The following is a 25,041-nucleotide window of genomic DNA, read 5'->3' as shown; positions in this document are numbered from 1 at the left end:
ATCCATATAGTTTGGTCCTTTGAGACGCATTGGGATCTGCTGACTGGGGATTCAACATGGTAATGGCTCTTTCTTGTTCACTTTCTCTCTCTGTCATTCCTTGTCATCTTTTCGTGTGCTTACTAGCTCTTCCGATTACAGGTGTCTCATTAGAGGGAGAGGTGCCAGCAGTGTAATCAGCTTCTTTTCAGTGCACACCAAACATTGCGCACCCATCAAACAAAACCAGAGCGCCGTTCCTCATTTCACTGGGGATTTTCAATACAATTCTTTATGAAGTATTAATAATGGTGCTCCTGACAATTCATGTCTCCCTTTCCCTCTCGCTTTCCCTCTCTCTCTTCCAGTCTATTTCTACTTTCTCTGTTTCTCTTAAACGGCCTGTTTCTCCTTCCTCTAAAATGTACCTTCCTCTCCTTTTACATTCTGTCTCTCTCTCTCTCTTTCAATCCCACACTTTCCTCCCCTCTTATTGTACACTCTTTTGTCTTATTCTCTTTTCCTCTCTCTTAAGTGGCCGGGCTTCATTCCAACTTTAGTGAGGAGATCAACGTACCTGGGGGGTTTGCCTTGGAATCTGTAAACCTTTTCGCTCCAGTCGTCAAGGTCAGGGGATTGAACCTGTCCAAGCACTGTTGTGGGGAGAACACCTACGGGGAAAACTCAGAATTAGGTGCGGGAAGACAACCCCTCCCTGTCGTACACCTAAAGCTCTCAAGAGTGAGAGAGAAAAATAAAGAAAGGGAGAAGGAGGAGGAGGAGGAGGGGAGGAAGAGGAGGAGGAGGGGCTGAGGCGGAAGATAAGTTGGAGAGCGTCGCCTCGTTGGCACATATGGACACGGTTTTGAAAACACAGCAGGGGAAGTGCACACATTAGCATGTTAGCTCCCGTTTTCCCTCCAAAAAGCTAAATGGAGTGCTGTAATCCCCTTAGGCGTGAAATAAAATAAAACATGTAATGGCTCCTGTTTATATGCCTATCAAACCTGGGACTTAAGCTTAAGTAAATTGTTTGCTTCATGGCATGTTTGGAGATACATGATGAATTCTTATTAGAGGGTTAAATGTACTTTCTTCTGGAAAAACCCATACAGAGAATCTACTAAAAATACATTACAGACAACCAGAGTTTTTCCAGCAGTTACAGCAAGCTGACAGATGGCATGAAATACTAAATAAGTGATGTTGGGCTTCAAGAGTCCTTAAGCATTCAACTGTGACAAGTAGTGTGGTAACAACATCAGCAGAACACTGGAGAAACATACCATGGTAGCTGTACACGAAGAAGTCGGTGTGGCCCGGAGAGTGGGGGTGGTCATTTCTGTCACCGATGACAACCGTCAGTGTGGTGGTTGAGCTCATTGGGGGAGACCCGCTGTCAATCATGAGAATAGGAAGACGGTACTCCTTCTGGCGTTCCCGGTCAAAGGTTCGCAGGGTAGTCAGTGCAGCGCTACCGTTGCGCAGGTCAGTCAGGTTGAAGCTGTTAGCATCGGAGGTTAACATCAGGAGACGGATGGAAAACGGTCCACCATTGGGTGAGGAGTCGCGGTCGGCTGCGTGGAGAAGCAGGGATGTATCGTTTATTCTCACCGCCTGGGGGGCAGCCATGTTTTCCCACACAATGGGCTTGTAGGGCACCTCAAACTCTGGCCCGTTGTCATTGACGTCCAGTACGGTAACCATAACGATGGCGGTGCCGGTGAGTGGCGGGCTGCCTGTGTCGGTGGCCAGGACCATGAGTCTGTGCTGGGATACCATTTCCCGGTCCAGAGAGTCAGCCACTACCACCCAGCCTGACTGGTCCACCAGGAACTGCCCGTTGGGGTCAGACTCTTTGGCAATGCTGTAGGAGAAGCGGCCATTTAGTCCTGAGTCCAGATCGGCAGCGGTGACTTGAGCCACAATGGTGCCAACAGACACGTCCTCAGACATGGCAGGAGCCTCATAGAACTGTGGGAAGAAGACGGGTGCGTGGTCGTTGGAATCCTCCACCTGAACCAGGCAGTATGCCAGGCTGAAGAAGTCTGCGTCTTCCGCCTTTACAGTCAAGTTGAATGTTCTCTCGTGGGGCTTTTCAAAGTCCATCTTCTTCTTCAGCCGCACCACACCACGCCGGTTCGCCTTGTCCGTCTCCACAAAGAACTTCCTGTCCTCGTCGCCTCCGACGATGCTGAAAGTGACCACTGCGTTCTCACCCTGGTCGCCATCGCTGGCGGAAACCGCCAGAACCTCGCTGTTCACCTCTAGGTCCTCCGCCACCTATTAATATTGATAACAAAATACTCATCAAACATATTACAGTGCAACAGTGTTGGGGTGAACAAGTGTGTTTTGAGCAGGTGAACAAACCTGGGCATTGTAGACCCTCTGGGTGAAGACTGGTGGATGGTCATTCACATCTGACACCATGATAGTAGCCGTTCCAGTCCCGGACAAGCCCCCACCATCCCTGGCCTCAACCACAACCAGATAGCGGTCCTCCACCTCACGGTCCAGAGACCGTAGAACTGTACTGATGGTTCCAGTTGAAGGGTTGATGGAGAACAGATTGAGGTTGATCTCGTTGCGAACGTTTTGTACGATGCGGTAGGTCAGTATGGCGTTCTTCCCGGCCTTGGGGTCATCTAAATCCGCGGCCCTCATCTCCATCACTGAGGTGTCGGCGGGAGAGTTCTCAGGCACGTGGCCAACAAAGCAGCCTGAAGCGTCCGGCGCCGGGCATGGGAAGACTGGTGCGTTGTCATTGATGTCATGAACTTCCAAAAGGACGTCAGCAAAGCCAGTGAGTCCCGCCCCTCCCTCATCGGTGGCCAGAACCAGGAAACGCCAGGCCGGGCGCTCCTCACGGTCCAGACGGCGTTGGGCGTAGATGCGGCCCGTACACTCATCGATGGTGAACTCACTGTCGGCTCCCTGGCCGTGGAGTGAGTAGCGCAGGGCGCTCTGGTCTGCCTCCTGGTCTGGGTCGGTGGCTGAAACCTACAAACAGGAAACCCCCAAAAACCTATTATTAGACAATAGGGCCGGATAGAATTGGCTGTGAATTTTTCTTTTCAATTAAATAAAATATGTATATATCATTTGATTGAACCATTTCTGTTGATTTACGGATATTCTGCCTCTTCAGATTCCATCAGGCCCCAAAAATAGGACATGAAAAGAGAATTGATTGCAGTAGCCAATATACAGTCTGTTGCCTTGCAACAAAAATAAGACACTTTTCCTTGTTTTCCTCTATAGATAATTAACCTGCCTTCATGTTATCTCTGTGTGAAGGACAAGCTCAGACACTTCCCCCCACATCTATCACCAGAACGCACAATGCAATTAAAAGTTAATAGATGCCAGCAAAAGAAGAAATACACTTTTTTTATTTCTCTCTTCCCCTCTCACCGGAGGGTTTGTTTACAAAAGCCTTTGAAGTTTACATTTTTTTCTCTCCATTTCCTGACAATGCAATGAGAAGACAATATCGAGACACGGTGCGGCGTACGACAGCCAAGGCCAGGTAAATACTCATTTCAAATTGGATTTCCAATCTTTTTTCTTTCGGCAGGATTGTATTCATATACAGAGCGAAGGAACTTCGGGGAGGGGATGGCTGCCTGCCACACACTGGAAACTATTAAGTGCATTAGAGGGGAACCGAGTGCACATCAAATCAATTCCACCTCCAGGAAAGCAGCCCTGGGTTGAATACTGTGACACATGCCTCTCTCTCTAGGATTACTTCCATGCCCCCATGAATCGTACTCCTTTTTAATCTGATTTACCTTGGCGACATGCACATACAGTATTATTGGGAATAACTGGGAATAGGTGTGACGAAACTAGGCTGGGTACACAATGAAAGCCTAAGAAAAAGCAGGAGGCTCCACAACTATTTATCGTGGGTAAACTGTGAGTGCTCATGAGTAGTATTAGGTATCAACACTTTAGGATAGGAGTATAACATCGGAGCCTATTTGATTTCACACAATGTCCACATGTGCGATGAGTTACTGTATATATTATGTTACTTGAGAGGTGAAACCAAAGCCACATTTCCATCAATGGGTGGACAATGTCACTGCATTCACTTCCATTCTATTTAAAAAATGTATACTGCATGTATAGAACAGAACTTCCTCACAGCAAGTTTAGCTTTATCAAAAAAGGCTTTCAAATATCAGTTGTCATACCCTGCTTATGTCGTTGTTACAAAGGTGCTTGGTATGAATGGCCTCTGACTTCCAGCTAAAGACAGGTAGCTCTGTAAGTTAATGAAACAACCTACTGGTGTAATGCACTGTTTATCTGGCTGTTATAAGAGGTAAACCAGTACGTAGGGCCTAGAGCAGGGATCATCAACTAGATTCAGTCGCGGGACGATTTTCTTCTTGAGTGGATGGTCGGGGGCCGGTACATAATTACAAATCATTTTTAGACCGAAAATTGACAGAAGAAGCCCAAACAGATACACTTTTTGACTAAAACATAATCATTTCAAACCTTGCTTACATTTGTATACGGGTGTCTCTCTAGTATGTGTCGGAATACTTGGGAACAGAGTTCCAAAATGTAAATCACTTGGAGCTGATTTCCTGGTGTTGAAAATACAATTTTAAAATAATTGTTTTGCTCAGAAAACTTGGGGAACTAAATAAAACCACCTGCGGACCAAATTCGGCCCATGAGCCGCCAGTTGGGGAACCATGGCCTATAGTATGTATGACATCTGACCTCCAGCACGAAGACGGGCAGCTCGGTCAGCTCCTCTGTGACAGCGGCGTGGTACTCTGTCTGGCCGAAGACGGGCGCCTCGTCGTTGCGGTTCACCACCTGGACCACCACTAGGCTCTCGTTCTCCCATTTCCCGTCGGAGGCCACCAGTCTCAGCTCGTAGCGCTGCTCCATCTCGTAGTCTAAATGCTGGGCCACAAAGATGGTGCCCACCTCTGGCTCCACGTCAAAGGTGCCCATGGTGTTGCCAGAGGTGATCTGGTAGCGGAGCTTGGCGTTGGCACCTGGACAAGGAAATATGGCTGTTTCAAGGTTGCTTTTATTGGTTGGACAAGGTAGAACTAGTCGTCCATGTTAGAGGAGAAATGAGGACATAGTTACAGACCGTATGACTGTGGTATGTGTGTGCTCACTCACACACAAGCCTACAGGCTGACAATCTGCACACGCACAAACACGTGCTGCACAAAAACAAAAAAACGACCTCACACTTCCAACAGCCCTCAACACAAAAGAACAACCCCCACAATACCCTCTCTGAGTCACACAGTGCCATCCGGCTATCAAATATTTCAGAGGAAAACATCCGTTTCTCTCACAGTGGGCCTCATTAGACAGAATACAGAAGGCAGTGAGGGCTGGTCTCACCCACCCCCACCTCATCTTTGTCTCAGGCACCACCCGTTCTCCTCCCTCCCTGGCCCTTCATGTCCTCAGTGTGTTCAGTTAAAAATACACACGTTCACACAACAAATGTACATAGAGTACCAGTCAAAAGTTTGGACACACCTACTCATTCAAGGGTTTTTCTTTATTTTTACTGTTTTCTACATTGTAGAATAATAGTGAATACATAAAAACTATGAAATAACAAATATGGAATCATGTAGTAACCAAAAAAGTGTTAAACAAATCTAAATATATTTTAGATTTTAGGCTCTTCTTGAACAGCTTTGCACACTCTTGGTATTCTCTCAACAAGCTTCCCCTGGAAGGCTTTTTCTCCTTGAAGGAGTTCCCACATATGCTGAGCACTTGTTGGCTGTTTTTCCTTCACTCTGCGGTCCAACTCATCCCAAACCATCTCAATTGGGTTGAGGTCATGTGATTGTGGAGGCCAGATCATCTGATGCAGCACTCCATCACTCTCCTTCTTGGTCAAATAGCCCTTACACAGCCTGGAGGTGTGTTGTGTCATTGACCTGCTAAAAAACAACAGGCAAAGGGTGGCTGCTTTGAAGAATCTCATATCTCAAATATATTTGCTTAACACTTTTTTGTTTACTACACAATTCCATATGTGTTATTATCATAGTTTTGATGTCTTCACTATTATTCTATTCTACTACGCAGAAAATAGTAAAAATAATGAAAAATCCTTGAATGAGTAGGTGTGTTCAAACTTTCGACTGGTACAGCACATATTTGTGAATATGTGTGAATACACACATGCATGCACACATCTTTCTAATTTCCTCGCTTCTTTTATCTAATTTATCCCTCTTATCTTCCCCTGTTATCTTATCTCCTCTCCTCTTCACTCTCTCATTCCTCCTCTCTAACCTCATCCACTCTACCACTGTCAACCCTAATCAGATACCCATCAGAAGCGGGCTAGGTCGGGATGGCGTTCCCGGTCTGGGAAATGGGAATAATGGGACGGGATCAAAGGAGTCTGAATCCTGACTGCTGGTGTCTGTCATGTTAGAGTGCTGGGTGCTCCATTGTGGAGCTCCACAGTGGGACCTTCATACTAGTCCTTATAAAGCTATGTAAGAGCTGAATAAGGACGTGGTTGGGGTTCTACAGTAGTGAGTCTGATGAGTAGAGATGTATGAAAAGAACTGTCAAGAACACAGATGTGCACAAGGCTGGATGACTTACATTAAACATGACACATTCCATTCCATAAACAATCTCAATTTCATATTATACTAGTTCCTGCACCAGTTTCTCACCCCCACGCTCAGACATATGCACATAAACACAAACACACACTGTTTCTCTCTCTCTCTCTCTCTTTCTCTCTCTCACAGACACACACATACCCACACTCCCTGTCTGCCTGCATCTTGGTCAGGCCCTGTTTACCAGCACGGAGGAGATTTTAGGAGACAAATACCATCTGTGTGAGACATGTCGGGCCTTCATTACGACATGTCATGCTCCTATCGGGAGTGTGTGTGTGTGTGGAGGGGGCTTAAGTGCGCTGGCTGTCAAAGCTTCTGAGCACGATCTGCCGTGACACTCGCCAAGAGGGTGTGTGTGTGTGTGTGTTGAGTGAGCGAGTAAGTGTTTGAGTGTGTGTTGGGTGGCGGGGAGTAGCTCCTGTACTTTTGCCTCCGGCCGCCTCCCTAATGATCGGTCTGGCCATATGGTTAACCCCCCTCCCTTAAGTAAGACTGGTGAGGGGGCCAACTGTGCACATCAGGGGGGTGGAGGGGGGCTCAAGGGTTAAGTGGTTTCATCCTAAGCAAAGCAGGAGCTCCACTGAAGGCCCCAAAATTCTGATTAAGGTCACCAGCATATCCCTCCCCACACCATGTATTGGACCCCATCCACTACCCTAATCTGTTTACCATTAAGCTAGACAACCTATATCTGTTTACTGACAAACCTTCAGCTCAACTCAACTCCAATGTCAACATCAGCAAAAAAAACTTGATCTTGTTAAAGCCCATCCAAAAGTTCTTCATTTGGCACATTTCCCACTTGGGGATAGAAACCCGATCCTAAAAGGATGTCTGTCTGCAACAAAAGATGCTGAAACCAATCAGCTTTGGGGGGAGCGTTTAACAGGGGCCCCTCTATTCCCCACGGATCTGTTCACTAATTATTCAATTCCCCAAGTTCCACTGGGAGTGTAATGGGAAAATATTGGGATTTCATGGAAAAAGGCCCTTGAAGTGCTTTGAAATGAAATACACAGGGGATTGGAATTAGGAGCGTGTATATGGGCGTCAGACTCAAAAGTAAGGATATTCTCATATGAAACAGACCTCTCCATGTGTTTGTCTACTTGACTATCTCTGTTGTGGAGTAGCATCCACCGTATGGTGGAACAGTGGTGGCTGGCAAAGAGGTCGCAGAGAAACCAATGGAAGTACCTCAGCTGAAGATTGTAATGGGAGAGTTATGAGACGTGAATTGCCTTGTCACACCACTAGCACGATAAAGGTGTCTTGTTGTATTGATATTTTGTGTGTGTGTGTGTCATCATTGTAATGCTCAATGGTTTGTGGATGTTGACAGATGGTGAGAGACTCTGAGAGCAGGGGACCATATATAAACTGGAGGTCACTAATCCTATTATAGAAGCACACACACATGCACACCTGGACCAACGACAGTGTGTGTGTGTTGTTGTGTGAGGGTGTGATGATGTGATGAGAGGATGGATGGACATCAGGGCAGGCAGGCAGGCAAGCTTCACTGGTCAATGAACACTGAGGTGATTTCACCTGAACTGTTTCACTAAGCTGTGTGTGTATGTATCACAGGGCTGTGGAGTGTGACAGTCAACCACTGATCTATAGGAACACTGTCACCTCCAGCACGAACATGGGACACTGAACTGACTTACTCAACACTATGACTAACCCCAGAAAATGGGACAGCAGCACAAGAAAAGAAAGCAGAGGGGAGGAAAAGGATAGACAGAATAATGAGGTAGCGAGAGAGAGAGAGAGAGAGAGAGAGAGAGAGAGAGAGAGAGAGAGAGAGAGAGAGAGAGAGAGAGAGAGAAAGCAGAGGAAAGACCAGAGATGAGCCAGGAGAGCTGAAAGAGAGGGAGGGAAAGGAGAGACACAAAATTAGCAGATCTGAAATATGAGAAATGAGACGAGAGGATCTGAGATGAGACACCACGAGACGAGAGACTAGACAACACATGCAGACATCAACCCTACTTACACCCCCACAAGCATAGCCAGGATTGGCTGAGCTCAAACCTCCCCTCAAGACCTGCCTGCTCAGCAAGGCTAGCGCTTAGCCAGGGATCGTGTCATGTTTTACAGCTAATCTCCCTGCTAATACAGATCATCTCCCTGCTTGGACACCTGCATGGGGGGCCAGGGGAAGACAAAATGGCCACCACTGCAGTTTATTCCACTCACTCCTGTCTCTCCGTTGAGAGAGACGTTTTCCCTAATTACCAGATGGACACATTGTTGAGACGGCGAATTGGGGTAAAGTCTACAGAGCGGTGGCGGGATAAGCCGGAGCATTTGGGAGGGAATTATAGTTGTTGTTTGCGGTTAGTTTGCTATCTTAGCACTTCTTAATTCTGCTTCAGTGTCTTTTTGGGCTGTATGCTTTTACAAATCCGCCAAGGGATCAGGCTAGGGGTGTCTGAAGAGGGATAAAGAGCAGAGCCAAGACAGTTGCTAATTCAACTGAACATTGGAAAGGAAAAAGAAAAACAAACCCTAAATTCTCGTCTTAGTCATTTGCTAACTCCTTAAATGTGATGTAGCAGCCCATTAAATCAGATGTGATTTCAACACCTGTGTTGGCATCATGGAAGGTGACATTTCCACCAAAACAATGATCGGCATCTTCTCCCACAAAGGATTTACCGTTGTCATTAAGGCAGCACACTGTTTTTCTTATTTATTAATTTTCAGAGGAGAGACGAGGGACAAATAAAAACAAAGAGACAAACATCAAATGAGTACCTCGGGGGGCCGCATCCACACCTCCCACATTCACCACAGAGATTTGCTAACAAGCTCTGACAGAAAATGAGAGGAATAGAGAGAGAGTGACAGAGTGGGAGTCAGAGACGGAGAGAGAAAGACAGAGTATTCTTTACATAAATATACCTCCTATACTTTTCTTAATCTCTGTGGAGCCTGTCAAAGCATCAACAGAACATTCAACTTGATATTGACAAGAATTCATAAGCCCAGAGGGAAGTGACAGGGGGAGAGTGAGTGATTCCATTACAGTCGAGAGGCAGAGTTGAACAGACAAGTAGGAAAAGCGACACCAGGATAAACACACACTGTACCACTAGAGCCCAAGTCCTCTATGACTATCAGGCACTTCAACAAAGACATTATGACTACTGGACTCAGTGGACTGACGTTGTGCTTACATTCAATTCTCAATTGTTATGTTCGGGTGTCTTCAGACTTGTATCTGCCAAGGCCTTTGTAAAGATGAAAGATAATCTTCCATGGAAGTAAACACTAGAATGATAAACAGTGCTGTTCAAATATTGTTAGAACTACCTCCCAGGAAACGAGCACCAATAACTTTACTTATTAACTTATCATTGTGAGCGCTATTTTTTTCAACAACAAAAAAGTCTAAACTCAGGTTGACTGATTGAGCCCTCCCCACCCTGAGACCAACCCAATGTGCCTCACCTTCATCTTCATCATTGGCCGTCACGGTGATGAGGATGAAGCCCACCTCCTTGTCTTCCTCCACGCTCACCTCATACACCGATTGGGCGAAAGCCGGAGCGTTGTCGTTGACGTCCGTCACAAGGATCCGTACGTAGGCCGTGTCTGTGTGAACCAATGAGAGGGATCTTTACTCAGGACTAACAACCAATCCAGATTGAAGCATGGACCTAGAGAGCAACACTAATGTATAGTACTCTGACATTAAATTACATTGGCTTGGTCTATGTGGACCAAAGACATTAAAAAGAGAGTACATTACTCTAAGTATTACACCTGGCAAGAGAAAACAGAAGCATTAACCATCTAACCTCACGGAACACAGCAGTGTAATACCAACAGGGGCAAAAAGGGAGAATAATGTGCATTAGCTAGTCATTGCCGTATGAACTCTAGCGGAACCTTGATTGCTTGAACAAACAGTGTGTTGGTGGGATGATTGTAGCATCCCTGTTCTTTTGCTGTACCTCTGTGTGCGGGTCATTGTTGACCCAAAACCCAGATTAGCCATTAGCTCGTTCCATTAGCGCATCGCTAACGACGTCTTAATGAATGAAGTTCATGCTCTAATAACAGGGATAGAGCCAGCTGGTGTGTGTGTATGTCTGTGTGTGTTTGTTTTGTGTTTCTGTGTGTGTTCCTGTTACTGCCTGGTTAGAAAACGACTGATGTGTTATTGACTGGTTAGGTAATGGGGGGGTTGATGGAGGATAGGGTGGGTAAGGGGACAGAGCTACCTATTATGAGAGAGTATGATACTCAGTGATTCCCTGTCTGGACAGGTGTGCCCGTGTGTGGACTGCAAACATGTGTGAATGCATAGGAGTGTAGGTATGTGAGATACCCACCAGTGTTGGGCTGGCCCTGCTGTCCAGGCCTGGCTGACTCGGAGCTGTCCTGAGACTGGACCTCTATGAGGTAGGAACCTTTCTGCTCACGGTCAAACGAGGCGCGGGTGTGTACAACCCCAGTGTAGGAGTTAATACTGAAGTACTGAGAGTCTCCACTCTCATCCTTCAAGATCACATAGTTTATCTGTAGACAAAGATCGAAACATTAATGCAATATCAGGACAAAATGACATACAATATTGTGTATTTGTTGAATTATTCTCATTTAAAATCATAAGAAAATCAAGTGATTATGGGAAATGTAGTCATTCGCAATAGAGTCCGCAGGGGTCCTCACCATTCCATGGAGGCCTGAGTCGAGGTCCGTAGCAGAAACCTGGGCCACCGATGTTCCGATCTCTGCCCCCTCTGGAACGGTAGCCTCGTAGGTGGAGGACAGGAAGAAGGGAACGTTGTCATTTACATCTGGAGATAGGAGAGACAGGCCAGAGGTCAGGATTAGGGAGGTGATAAAGGCCTTCTATTAAGAGCATGCTAACAGAGGTCCTACCACACCTATTGTTTTGTCCTCAACAATGCTAATGCTAAGTAGACAAACCCAACTCTTAGGTCACTGACTCTCCAGGTTTTAAGACTACTCTCTAGGTATCCATAAGATGAGGATCATTTGATTTCCCTAAACGCTCCAAAAAGACAATTATTGACAAAGTCAGACAAGAATACCCTCTTTTCTTTACGCTATTAGAACTAGATATTTGTGTTCCCGCCTCCTTCACTGGCGCATGTGGTATGAGTCATCGCTAAACAAGCAGTCATTTTAGCCGCTAGTGTTCTCTGTCGCTGGCTGATTACACCTTCCTCCAACAGGCTTCTAGGGACTACATCTTCCCTGTCATTACCTTTCAATCTCCTCTCTTCCTCCTCTCAGCCTCCCTCCTTCATTAACTGAGCTGGAGCTTCAAGTATTTATGTTGTGTTGGAAAGCTCTTTACTGTTCCCTACTGCTCAAGCCTGCCTGCTGTCCTCTCTCTCTCTTTTCCTCATAAAAACTCAGTTCCTTCCAGCACTGTCATGACCAAAGATGAGTATGGCCAAGGTACTGTACATATAATATATGCCATTTAGCAGACACTTTTATCCAAAGCAACTTAGAGTCGTGAGTACATACATTTTCCCAGTGGTCCCGGGAATTGAACCCACAACCCTGGCAGTGCAAATGCCATGCTCTACCAACTGAGCTACAGAGGACCACAGTTGTTACCATAAGTTGCATGCCTCATAGTCTTACAAGAGTAAATGTATCCAGCGTTTCACAACAGTATACACACTGTTAAAATCTTCAAATGCCTCCTACCTGTAACATTGACGTAGACGGTAGTAAAAGAGGCCAGTGGAACAGCAGCTACGTTCTGCACTCTGACCCTTAGTGTGAAGAAGCGCGTGGTCTCATAGTCCAGAGGTTCAGCCACCAGTATGGATGCAGAGCCATCAGCCCTGTTGGGTTTGATGTAGTAGCGGACAGGCATGTTGGTCTCCGGCACCTGACCCTCCTCAAGGTTATAGGTCACTCTAGGGTCACCCAGTGGTGAGGTGGCCTTGATAGTCTGGAGGAGAGGAAGCAGAATATGACATCATTAGTGATAGGATAGGGAGGTGGATATATATGCAAGTGTATATGAATGTCTGAACAGAGTGAATGTGTGTGTGTGTGTGTGTGTGTGTGTGTGTGTGTGTGTGTGTGTGTGTGTGTGTGTGTGTGTGTGTGTGTGTGTGTGTGTGTGTGTGTGTGTGTGTGTGTGTGTGTGTGTGTGTGTGTGTGTTTATATGAATGTCTGAACAGAGTGAGTGTGTTCTTTTGTCTGTGCAGGTTCATTTGAGTACCAGTGTGTGTTCCTGAGGTACAACACAGACAGCTTTGAGAAACCTGCTTGGGCATGCTGTAATGTCCCATAGATTTTTTTTTTTTTTTAATCTTAGAGGGAATTACTGAAAAATAACCAATGACTAACAAACAGAGCAGGCTTTGGCCAAAGCTCCCTAAAGATAATTTGCATTATTAGTGAGCGGGCCCATCTAAAATCAGCACAAATGTCTCCCTACTGCTGACTCCACATCAGGAATACATTGGAGACACTCCAAGTCTAATCCATCAAAGTTCCTACTGAACTGATGTGAACTCTTTATGGAGACACTTTCCACTGGAAACACCAGATGATCTGCTTCTAAATGAAGGCTGTAGGGTTTTCCCAACGCTCCCACTCTCTCTTTTCCAGGAACCGTGGCAGAGAAAACCAACGTGACAGGAAATGATACGGGGAAGTATATCGCTGCCGCGCATACCTGGGTACAGAGGGAGCCCATCAATGGGATTTCACAGACATGGTGTCACGCTTATTGATGTCCCCCCCTCCTTTCCTGTTTATACCAGTATGGAGGTTAGGTGTGAGAATGATTTCTTTCCCTCTCTGTATGAAACATATGGGGGGGTTGCATGGACGCCATCCTACACTCACATGGACAACAGGCAGGATTCTCATTGTTCTGAGGACTCCATTATGGGTCACAGCTGCACGCTCTCTGGCACCAAATCCTTTGTTACTTCAAGGGTTCCGCCAAACAAAATCCATAAATGGGAGCGTTTATTACATAGATGATAGTATGTTTAAGTGTGTTCAATAATTCATAGTTCTAGCTCTTGTCCAAACATGTCAATATAATGGTCCAAACTATCTACGGACGTGTTTGGACTGCACTTTTCTAATGGCTTGCCTTGAGTATGAATGTGTGAGGAGAGAGGCAAGGCAACCTCTTTAACCAAGGGCAAGGATACTAGTGAACCCTGAGAAATGTTGAAGAGCAGTGTTATTCGGAATCAACTGTGTGTGCCTGACTGTGAATGTGTGTGCAGGTGAATGTGTGTGTTGGTGTGTTCCTGTGCAGTACCCTACAGCAAAATGGTCTGACCTATAAAAGCAGGAAGCACGTGGAGCTTTTAAGACCCATGTTCTCTTCACCACTTGTCCTGCCACAATGCTGTGTATGTGACTGTATGTGTGTGTGCTCTGTGTATGTAACTGTTTGTGTGGCCGTGCGGTGTGTGTGTGCATACAGACTAGAGCTTTTAAGGCCCACGTTGTTCTTTCCCTGCCACACAGCCACAGAGTCACAACCTTGACAGGGAAGGATTACATTAACCATGGCCGAATGAACCTCACTTCACCACTCATTCTGCTTCGATCCAGCTGAGGCCCCACACACACACACACACACACACACACACACACACACACACACACACACACACACACACACACACACACACACACACACACACACACACACACACACACACACACACACACACACACACACACACACACACACACACACATTAACTCCTAAACTTCACCATATCTACACTGGAGAACAGTATTCTGACATGGCTGTCTACATTTGCAAATCATCCATTTCGGAAGCATAAGAACGAGAGATTACAGCAGAGAGAGCTATAATGGAATGGTAGCCTTTGACTCCATGTCTGGCAAACAAAGGCATTCAATCTTCTCATTGACTGACTGGGGTGTAACCAGGCACTGTTCTTGGACTCCAACCAATAATGGAAAATTGGAAAATCTAAATGGCACAGGATAGATCTGAACTTTTCAAGTGATTATCTGGACATGCTAGACTGCACTGTGAGCCAGTCTGGTTGAAAACTAACAGCACAACAAAAACTAAATAATATTTAATTATCTGTCGAGAAACACCAAAACCCATTGTTACCCATTATGAAATTGCAATAACATAAGAGGAAAAGGATTGGAAGGGAGAACATTGAAAGTAGAATTGTTGTACTGTATGTCCATGACTCACTATGCTTGGGTAGAGCTAAAGAGAAAGAAAGAGAGAGTCAGGGAGAACACCTGAAGATAACGCAACAGCAAAAAGCTCTCAGACTTTCCTTTCCGACTCAGTGGAGGAGGGCGCTCTCTCTATCCCTCCAGTAGCGAGCTAGTGCGTTAGCGAGACCTCTAGATGTACAGAGGTGCCCCTGTGGACCCCCAACTTCCCACCCACCTCAGCTTCTCACAAAAAAATAATTCACTTTTTTGCTTCAAAAGCCTTGTTGTGTTGAAATATTCATACCAGCATGAGTTTCGCTTCAATAATTAATTTTGATTATCTGCTGAGAAAATACAAAAACTTGTCCAACCTCTTGTATTCCACCTTATTACGCACCGGGCCTCCCCTCCCCGGTTTACGGGGGCGAGCCCTGGAACAGGAGCATGATGGGAATGATACCCCATTATCTCGCCGGCGTGCTAAAGAACAAGGCCCCTTAATTACTTCCTCAAGGTTGCAATTACCGCGTTTGGAAATTCGCTAATTATCGTTCCTTGAGATAATTCCACAATGAGAGGCTTGATATTTACATTTTTAATTAGGGAGATGGAGAGATAGATGGATGGATGGAGGAGGGAGGCGAGAGGGAAAGAGAGAAAAAAGAGATAGTAGGGTAGATGAATAGAGGCACTCGGTAACACAACAAGGCAGCTCAGGGATGCTAATGAATGCATTATACTGTTTAACAAGCCTAATTTGTATTTAGAGTTCTAAGGATGAATTACTGTGAAGGCTCCCAAAGCACAGAACAGATTTTAACAGTCAGTTGCTGCAGTTACTCCACACCAGGGAGTAAATACTGTACTTAGAGTGGAGAGAGAGAGAGGAAAAAGACTCTGTGTAATTGTTGTGAAGTGCTTTGTTGTTCAAGTTATATTAGTACAGAGAGACATTGTAGAGTGTGAGAGGGAGAGAAAGAGAGAGGGAGAGTGTAGATAAGGACAGTTTGTAAATGAATAGAGAGAGAGCAGAAGAAAAAAAGAGAGAAAGTGAACAAGTTCTCTGGCTAATAACGATTCTCCACTAACGGTTGGAAGTGTTGAAAGTTTTCTCCATTAAAAGGCCACTACCATGGTCACTCCTGGCAGCCGTTATCTTGAAAGCTTTTATAGAAGGTAATATTATTTGTCCATCCAATCAGAGGCTGCCGTCAACCACCATTAGTAAACCTATTGAGCCCACCACACTACCGAGACTATAGTGGACCATTACACCAACTTATGGAGCTTCCTGAAAGAGTTTGGACGAGGGAGGGGGAGAGAGACAGAGGAGAGAAGAGAGGAAATATATAAAGAAAGAAGCAGAGAGAAATCGATGAAGAAAAGGGCTGAGAGCAGAAGAGCACTACCCTTTCGTACAGGGCTCGGTGATCTCTAGGGAAAGTGGTGTGTGTGTTCTTCTACTAGCGAAGACATATGAGACCACATGCAGAGCCCCATTGGGACTGGCCTCTTTGCCACATGCACAGTCACTGCACAAGAGACAGAGTAGACAGTAATAGTTGACCTTTATGGGGTCAATGTGGCCATTAATAAAGTTGTCATGAATGGTACCAACTAGGCCATAATGCATCCATGAACAACATTATAAAGGGCTCATAAGCTTGACCATAAGATGTCAACATGCATCCAACATTTACTGGAATCATCTTCCATATTTTCATGTTCATAAGAAAGTGCTCAAGACCATCTGAAATCAATAAGTCAACAATTCACAAGAAACTCAATTTCTCGCATTTCAGTTCAGAGGTGCCTAGCATGTCCTCTCAATGGCACGATGCAGAAAGCCTAAAGCCGAGGCGGCACGGACTTAGCTCTAATGAGAAATCATCTCATTACACATCAATGGTGTCCGGGGGGCTAAGCGGATCAGAGACGTAGCCTAGCTTAGCCTAGCCTAGCGTAGCTCCACTGCTGTCAAGCTAAATGGCTGGCCTTGAGCATGTTTTGGTGTAGAGAAAGGGTTGTGTTCGTGTTCACTCGTCAACCTTTCACCTGCTTCATATTCCTTGTGTATTGCAGTGGGTGACTTCTAGTATGTATGTATGTTTAGCACATTGTTGTGCTAAAGAATTGAATTGTGTCAGATCTATCTTTGACAGGCGGCACCCCCCAATGAATAAGCCCAGGGTATGTAAACAACAAGGCACTCTCCTCATGCTCCATCACTCCACTTCAAAAAAGAGATGGACCCAAAAACAACCCCCACACATCCTCAATAACAAAAAAGAGGCCTGAGGAGGAAAGTGCGTTGACAGCGCTGATGAGACAAAAGCACCCATCCTACTGGCTCTCCACAGGAGAAGGGCCTCATTGATATGGAGATTTCTCCCCGCATCCGTGTCTCTCAGGCCTGGCAACAATGTAATTAACAGATCATATTAGCCCTGCTAAATTTAAAACAACAATCTACATAGCCGCAATAATGCCGCCTCGGTGGCGGAACGAACCAACGAAGAGGAAGGGGGTAGAGGTGGGGAAAAAAATAGTTTTGGCCATCGACCAACCGGGTCCAGAGAGGGGTTCAAGAGAGACATGGAGAGATAGAAAGAGAAAGAGAGAGAGAGAAAGAGAGAGCGAGAGAGAGATAAGGAGAGAAAGACTGAGAGGGAGACCTGAAGGTCATCTGGCTATCGATCAACAGGTTCCAGAGAGAGAAATTGTGAAGGAGAGAGAATGAGAGAATGTGACACAGCCTTTACTCTTTTCCAATTCCACGGAACAACCACTTTGAGGGAGACGTCTGTGTTAAAATATGTAAAGAGCCTCTAGTGGATTAGAGTGGCATTAATTTACTACTATCTATCTCTCTCTCTTTTTCTCTCTCTCTCCCTCACATTTTTCTCCCCCCCCCCTCTCTCTCTTTCTTGCTCTCTCTCCCTCTTTCTCTCTCCCTTGTTCGCTCTCTCTCTCCCTCTCTCCTTCTCTCTCTCTCTCTCCCTCTCTCTCTCCCTCTCTCTCTCTCCCTCTCTCTTTCTCCCAGTGAAGCTGTGGGGACGCGAGCTGAGCTGTCAGGAGATGAATACAGTAATTAAGCGTCCCCCTCTGTTGCGCGGTCCGAGGCAATAAGAGACCATTGTAGAGTCTTAACAGGGTGTATAATTTTATCATCTTTCCTTTCCTCGCTCCCTTTGTCTCCCGTGTCGACGCTGACACAGATACCGGGTGGCTCGTTGCGTTTCTGCCATCTCCTGCCATAGAGGGATCAATTCAAATTCGGTGTTGTCAAAAAAAGAGGCCCGGGTTATCAAAAATGACAAGTGAAGCAAAGCGAGTGAATGAACATGATTTTGGCGAAAGTAGCGTCAATACGTCCCCCGCCCTCTCCTTTTCAAAAACGGACTCACTACTATTAAAGGAAACACTATCAGGGGAAATCTTCTAACATTACATGTAACATTTGTAGCATTCTTTTGAATCGTGTGCAAAATGAAGACGGGCATGGATGGCAGCAGGGGTAAAATGCACTGGGAGGGAGGCGGCGGGGGTAAGAGGAGAAGCACTGGGAGGGAGGCGGCGGGGGTAAGATGGAGAAGCACTGGGAGGGAGGCGGCGGGGGTAAGATGGAGAAGCACTGGGAGGGAGGCGGCGGGGGTAAGATGGAGAAGCACTGGGAGGGAGGCGGCGGGGGTAAGATGGAGAAGCACTGGGAGGGAGGCGGCGGGGGTAAGATGGAGAAGCACTGGGAGGGAGGAGGCGGGGGTAAGATGGAGAAGCACTGGGAGGGAGGCGGCGGGGGTAAGATGAGAAGCACTGGGAGGGAGGAGGCGGGGGTAAGATGGAGAAGCACTGGGAGGGAGGCGGCGGGGGTAAGATGAGAAGCACTGGGAGGGAGGCGGCGGGGGTAAGATGGAGAAGCACTGGGAGGGAGGCGGCGGGGGAAAGAGGAGAAGCACTGGGAGGGAGGCGGCGGGGGTAAGAGGAGAAGCACTGGGAGGGAGGCGGCGGGGGTAAGAGGAGAAGCACTGGGAGGGAGGCGGCGGGGGTAAGAGGAGAAGCACTGGGAGGGAGGCGGCGGGGGTAAGAGGAGAAGCACTGGGAGGGAGGCGGCGGGGGTAAGATGGAGAAGCCCTGGGAGGGAGGCGGCGGGGGTAAGAGGAGAAGCACTGGGAGGGAGGCGGCGGGGGTAAGATGGAGAAGCCCTGGGACGGAGGCGGCGGGGGTAAGAGGAGAAGCACTGGGAGGGAGGCGGCGGGGGTAAGAGGAGAAGCACTGGGAGGGAGGCGGCGGGGGTACGATGGCGAAGCCCTGGGACGGAGGCGGCGGGGGTAAGATGGAGAAGCACTGGGAGGGAGGCGGCGGGGGTAAGATGGAGAAGCCCTGGGACGGAGGCGGCGGGGGTAAGATGGAGAAGCACTGGGAGGGAGGCGGCGGTGGTAAGATGAGAAGCACTGGGAGGGAGGCGGCGGGGGTAAGATGGAGAAGCACTGGGAGGGAGGCGGCGGGGGTAAGAGGAGAAGCACTGGGAGGGAGGCGGCGGGGGTAAGATGAGAAGCACTGGGAGGGAGGCGGCGGGGGTAAGATGGAGAAGCACTGGGAGGGAGGCGGCGGGGGTAAGATGGAGAAGCACTGGGAGGGAGGCGGCGGGGGTAAGATGGAGAAGCACTGGGAGGGAGGCGGCGGGGGTAAGATGGAGAAGCACTGGGAGGGAGGAGGCGGGGGTAAGATGGAGAAGCACTGGGAGGGAGGCGGCGGGGGTAAGATGAGAAGCACTGGGAGGGAGGAGGCGGGGGTAAGATGGAGAAGCACTGGGAGGGAGGCGGCGGGGGTAAGATGAGAAGCACTGGGAGGGAGGCGGCGGGGGTAAGAGGAGAAGCACTGGGAGGGAGGCGGCGGGGGTAAGATGGCGAAGCCCTGGGACGGAGGCGGCGGGGGTAAGATGGAGAAGCACTGGGAGGGAGGCGGCGGGGGTAAGATGGAGAAGCCCTGGGACGGAGGCGGCGGGGGTAAGATGGAGAAGCACTGGGAGGGAGGCGGCGGGGGTAAGATGAGAAGCACTGGGAGGGAGGCGGCGGGGGTAAGATGGAGAAGCACTGGGAGGGAGGCGGCGGGGGTAAGAGGAGAAGCACTGGGAGGGAGGCGGTGGGGGTAAGAGGAGAAGCACTGGGAGGGAGGCGGCGGGGGTAAGAGGAGAAGCACTGGGAGGGAGGCGGCGGGGGTAAGATGGAGAAGCACTGGGAGGGAGGCGGCGGGGGTAAGATGAGAAGCACTGGGAGGGAGGCGGCGGGGGTAAGATGGAGAAGCACTGGGAGGGAGGCGGCGGGGGTAAGATGGAGAAGCACTGGGAGGGAGGCGGCGGGGGTAAGATGGAGAAGCACTGGGAGGGAGGCGGCGGGGGTAAGAGGAGAAGCACTGGGAGGGAGGCGGCGGGGGTAAGAGGAGAAGCACTGGGAGGGAGGCGGCGGGGGTAAGATGGAGAAGCACTGGGAGGGAGGTGGCGGGGGTAAGATGAGAAGCACTGGGAGGGAGGCGGCGGGGGTAAGATGGAGAAGCACTGGGAGGGAGGCGGCGGGGGTAAGAGGAGAAGCACTGGGAGGGAGGCGGCGGGGGTAAGATGAGAAGCACTGGGAGGGAAGCGGCGGGGGTAAGATGAGAAGCACTGGGAGGGAGGCGGCGGGGGTAAGATGAGAAGCACTGGGAGGGAGGCGGCGGGGGTAAGATGAAGAAGCACTGGGAGGGAGGTGGCGGGGGTAAGAGGAGAAGCACTGGGAGGGAGGCGGCGGGGGTAAGAGGAGAAGCACTGGGAGGGAGGCGGCGGGGGTAAGATGAGAAGCACTGGGAGGGAGGCGGCGGGGGTAAAGTGTGATGTTTCAGTTTCGTCAGGTGAACTGCAGCAGGGTTGTGTACTCGCCTCAACAGAAATGTTTCGAAGTACCCTGCTAAACATGCTGATGGTTGGGGAAAGGGAGGTGCGTTTTCTACTACCGCTCCTCAAGGCTCTCTTTCCTGATGAATAGGCGGGACGCACGGATGGGAATAGTCTCAGAAGAACCACTTTCCCCTCCGACAGGGAGTAAGGTCCTAGAGATGTTGATGCCAGTCTGTCTGGAGGCACTAATAGTAACTTAGTCCCCACTATATTGGCAAGCTGCTGCTGGGGAACTCCTTTTGGGGGGTCTCTATTATCTTGGTCAGTTGGAAAGAGATTAGGCTATCATTTTGGAGCATTCCCCCAAGTTGTAGTTGGTAGAGCATTGAACCATCTCTACCACAACCACTACTACCAGAAACCTATACATGGTTGTGGTTGACCTTATATCATCTCTCCTGGTTAAGGAACAGGTCACTATGAGGTCCACTCACCACTATCTTGGCGTCGCGAACTGTGTTCTCGGGCACGGTGACCCAGTACTCTAGCTGTTCCCACTGGGGCGGCTGGTTGTGCACGTTGGTGATGATGACGGTCAGCTCCACAGAGCTGCTCCTGTTGCCCCCGTCTGTGGCCACGATCTGCTGGCTGATCCTCGACGTCTGACGACAAATAGAAGAGAGGAAGGAGGGGTGACACGGAGGTTAGACATGGAAAGCATATGGAGCTGAACAAAACCCATGGTTGACCCCCCCTCTTGGAAGGTCTTCATCTCTGTCTACATCAGTTTGTTCCAATCCACTAAGTAACAGATCAGATGCATCATATTTACAACCTTATCCACTTAGTCCGTGTCATGACCTTCCAGTGACCTTCTCCTCTAAACCACAACCTTCCTACTGTCTACAGAAGACTGCTCTGATGTCGTTCATCCTTACATCATGCGAGAGATACAGAGAGAGAGAGACAGAACGAGAAACAGAGAGAGGGAGAGAGACAGGAAGGTAGAGAGAGAGAGAGAGAAAGAGAGCAATGAGAGAGGAGACATTCCAACTGACATGACGGTATTCAGATAAATGATTCTCTGCAAGGGGAGCGTGAAAGCTTTGTTAAACAGATCCTTGCTAAGGAGAAGAGTGCGATGAGAGAAAGGGCTGACATTTAAAGTGGAGGAATATTCAACATTATTTATATGGGACATTCACTGGGAGACTTCACAAGTCCGTTGTGTGACAGGGTGAAGATGGGGTCACTCGCTCCACATCTTGATTTGACTTTGGGAGGTGGTTGGACTTGGAGAACAAAGAGATGGGGCTTTTCTATGACACACACATGCACACATGCAAATACACACACAAATCCAGGCACAAACCTAGGCACATTATAAATATATACATAACATGCAGACATCCAGACATGCACACAGAGTCAGGGAGAAATAGGGGCAGAAGAGGGTGGGGAATGAAGAAAGTAGGGAAAAGGAGACAGAGAGGGAATGAGAGAGCCGGTTGTGGTTGTCTCTGTCCTGACAGGGTGGATAACTCTACCTGACGTGTGCTAGGTCTCTGCTGAGCAATGTTCTCTGACACACACACTCACTCAAACAGTGAGAGTGAGGGGGGCCACCGCAAATCAGACACAAGGACGGGAGTAAGGAAGAAGGAAACCAACAGGTCCATCACAATAACCCCCCAACCCCGCCCCCAAACCTCAGCGGTCCTGTCAAACCTCAGTGGTCCTGTCAAACCTCAGCGGTCCTGTCAAACCTCAGCGGTCCTGTCAAACCTCAGCGGTCCTGTCAAACCTCAGCGGTCCTGTCAAACCTCAGCGGTCCTGTCAAACCTCATCTGTGTCAACTCAAGATGGAGACCAGACTTAAGAGCTAAAAGGTGTCGGATGTGAATCAGGCATGAATATTTCACTAGTTGGTACGGGTCACCTAGAACCTAACCTCAAGCCTCCCACCTTCCCCCCCTTTCTTACCCTCTCCCCCCTCTCCCTTTCTCCTTCTCATCTGTGGCAGAATGGGGGAGGGAGAGAGAAAGAGAGAGAGAAAGAAAGAAAGAGTGAGAGAGAGAGAGAGATTCTAACAATGTAAGATCTACAATGGCAACATAGCTCTACCCGACATATATCACAGTTGATATCAATCTTATGGCCAAATTCCCCAGAGATACTATTGATTCCGTACATACAGTTGAAGTCGGAAGTTTACATACACTTAGGTTGGAGTCATTAAAACTCGCTTTTCAACCACTCCACAAATTTCCTGTTTGTCACGACTCCGACCGAAGGTGACTCCCCTTCCGTTCGGGCGGGGCTCGGCGGTCGTCGTCACCGGCCTACTAGCTGCCACTGACTCTTTTTCCTCCCTCTCCTTATGTGTTTATTTGTTACACCTGTGTTGAGGTGATTTATAATTAGTTGGGCTTTATTAGTCAGCCAGCCCGTACGTTTCTTTGTGCGGGATTGTTCAGTTGTAATTTTGGATTCGGGAGAAGATGAACGTTTGTTTGTTTCGTTCATCAATTGTATTTTGGACTAGGTTTTTTGTCCTCCGTGTATGGGACATTTGTTTGTTACACCCAGTGTTTTTTCGTGTGGACATTGTTTGCGGGTTGTGCATTAAAAGCACTATATTGAACTCTCTGTTGTTCCTGCGCCTGACTTCACACCCCCCGACATCCAGAGCGTTACACTGTTAACAAACTATAGTTTTGGCAAGTTGGTTAGGACATCTATTTTGTGCATGACACAAGTAATTTCCCCAACAATTGTTTACAGACAGATTATTTCATTTATAATTCCCTGTATCACAATTCCAGTGGGTCAGAAGTTTACATACACTAAGTTGACTGTGCCTTTAAACAGCTTGAAAAATTCCAGAAAATTATGTCATGGCTTTAGAAGCTTCTGACAGGCTAATTGACATAATTTGAGTCAATTGGAGGTGTACCTGTGGATGAATTTCAAGGCCTACCTTCAAACTCAGTGCCTCTTTGCTTGACATCATGGGAAAATCAGCCAAAATCAGCCAAGACCTCAGAAAAAAAATTGTAGAGCATTTTTGGGAGCATTTTCCAAATGCCTGAAGGTACCACGTTCATCTGTACAAACAATAGTACGCAAGTATAAACACCATGGGACCACGCAGCCATCATACCGCTCAGGAAGGAGACGGGTTCTGTCTTCTAGAGATGAACGTACTTTGTTGCGAAAGTGCAAATCAATCCCAGAACAACAGCAAAGGACCTTGTGAAGATGGTGAAGGAAACAGATACAAAAGTATCCATATCCACAGTAAAATCAGTCCTATATCGACATAACCTGAAAGGACGCTCAGCAAGGAAGCCACTGCTCCAACACCGTCATAAAAAAGCCAGAATACAGTTTGCAACTGCACATGCGGACAAAGATCGTACTTTTTGGAGAAATGTCCTTTGGTCTGATAAAACAAAAATAGAACTGTTTGGTCATAATGACCATCGTTATGTTTGGAGGAAAAAGGGGGATGCTTGCAAGCCGAAGAACACCCTCCCAACCGTGAAGCATGGGGTGGCAGCATCATGTTGTGGGGGTGCTTTGCTGCAGGAGGGACTGGTGCACTTCACAAAATAGATGGCATCATGAGGTAGGAAAATTATGTGGTTATATTGAAGCAACATCTCAAGACATCAGTCAGGAAGTTAAAGCTTGGTCGCAAATGGGTCTTCCAAATGGACAACGACCCCAAGCATACTTCCAAAGTTGTGGCAAAAATGGCTTAAGGACAACAAAGTCAAGGTATTGGAGTGGCCATCACAAAGCCCTGACCTCAATCCCATAGAACATTTGTAGGCAGAACTGAAAAAGTGTGTGCGAGCAAGGCCTACAAACCTGACTCAGTTACACCAGCTCTGTCAGGAGGAATAGGCCAAAATTAATCAAACTTATTGTGGGAAGCTTGTGGAAGGCTACCTGAAACGTTTGACCCAAATTAAACAATTTAAAGGCAATGCTTCCAAATACTAATTGAGTGTATGTAAACTTCTGACCCACTGGGAATGTGATGAAAGAAATAAAAGCTGAAATAAATCATTCTCTCTACTATTATTCTGACATTTCACACTCTTAAAATAAAGTGGTGATCCTAACTGGTCTAAGACAGGAAATTTCTACTAGGATTAAATGTCAGAAATTGTGAAAAACTGAGTTTAAATGTATTTGGCTAAGGTGTATGTAAACTTCCGACTTCAACTGTAAAATCTTACAGAGGATATTCACTTTTAAACAATGGCATCCATTGAACAGTTGTAGACCTACATACAGTATGATAAGCTGTGAATACTGACAAACAATTAAGC

General features: G+C 47.6%; 1 protein-coding gene across 1 annotated transcript in view; it reads right to left on the bottom strand.

Annotated features, from left to right (window-relative positions):
- The window catches only part of LOC129857658 (neural-cadherin-like), a 109,228-nt gene that overhangs the window by 12,098 nt on the left and 72,089 nt on the right, over positions 1–25,041 (bottom strand). Inside the window, exons 12-20 of the mRNA XM_055926123.1 lie at positions 21,193–21,360; positions 12,342–12,591; positions 11,325–11,452; positions 10,985–11,171; positions 10,098–10,241; positions 4,726–5,009; positions 2,353–2,982; positions 1,266–2,262; positions 557–650 (exon numbers count right to left, since the gene is read on the bottom strand). Coding sequence (XP_055782098.1) covers positions 557–650; positions 1,266–2,262; positions 2,353–2,982; positions 4,726–5,009; positions 10,098–10,241; positions 10,985–11,171; positions 11,325–11,452; positions 12,342–12,591; positions 21,193–21,360 — 2,882 coding nt within the window. The remainder of the gene's footprint in view (positions 1–556; positions 651–1,265; positions 2,263–2,352; positions 2,983–4,725; positions 5,010–10,097; positions 10,242–10,984; positions 11,172–11,324; positions 11,453–12,341; positions 12,592–21,192; positions 21,361–25,041) is intronic.

Source organism: Salvelinus fontinalis, chromosome 6 (assembly GCF_029448725.1).
Source record: "Salvelinus fontinalis isolate EN_2023a chromosome 6, ASM2944872v1, whole genome shotgun sequence".
NCBI classification, from domain to species: Eukaryota; Metazoa; Chordata; class Actinopteri; order Salmoniformes; family Salmonidae; genus Salvelinus; species Salvelinus fontinalis.
The sequence above is the reverse complement of the archived record's forward strand: the minus strand, read 5'-3'. Positions and strand labels throughout refer to the sequence as shown.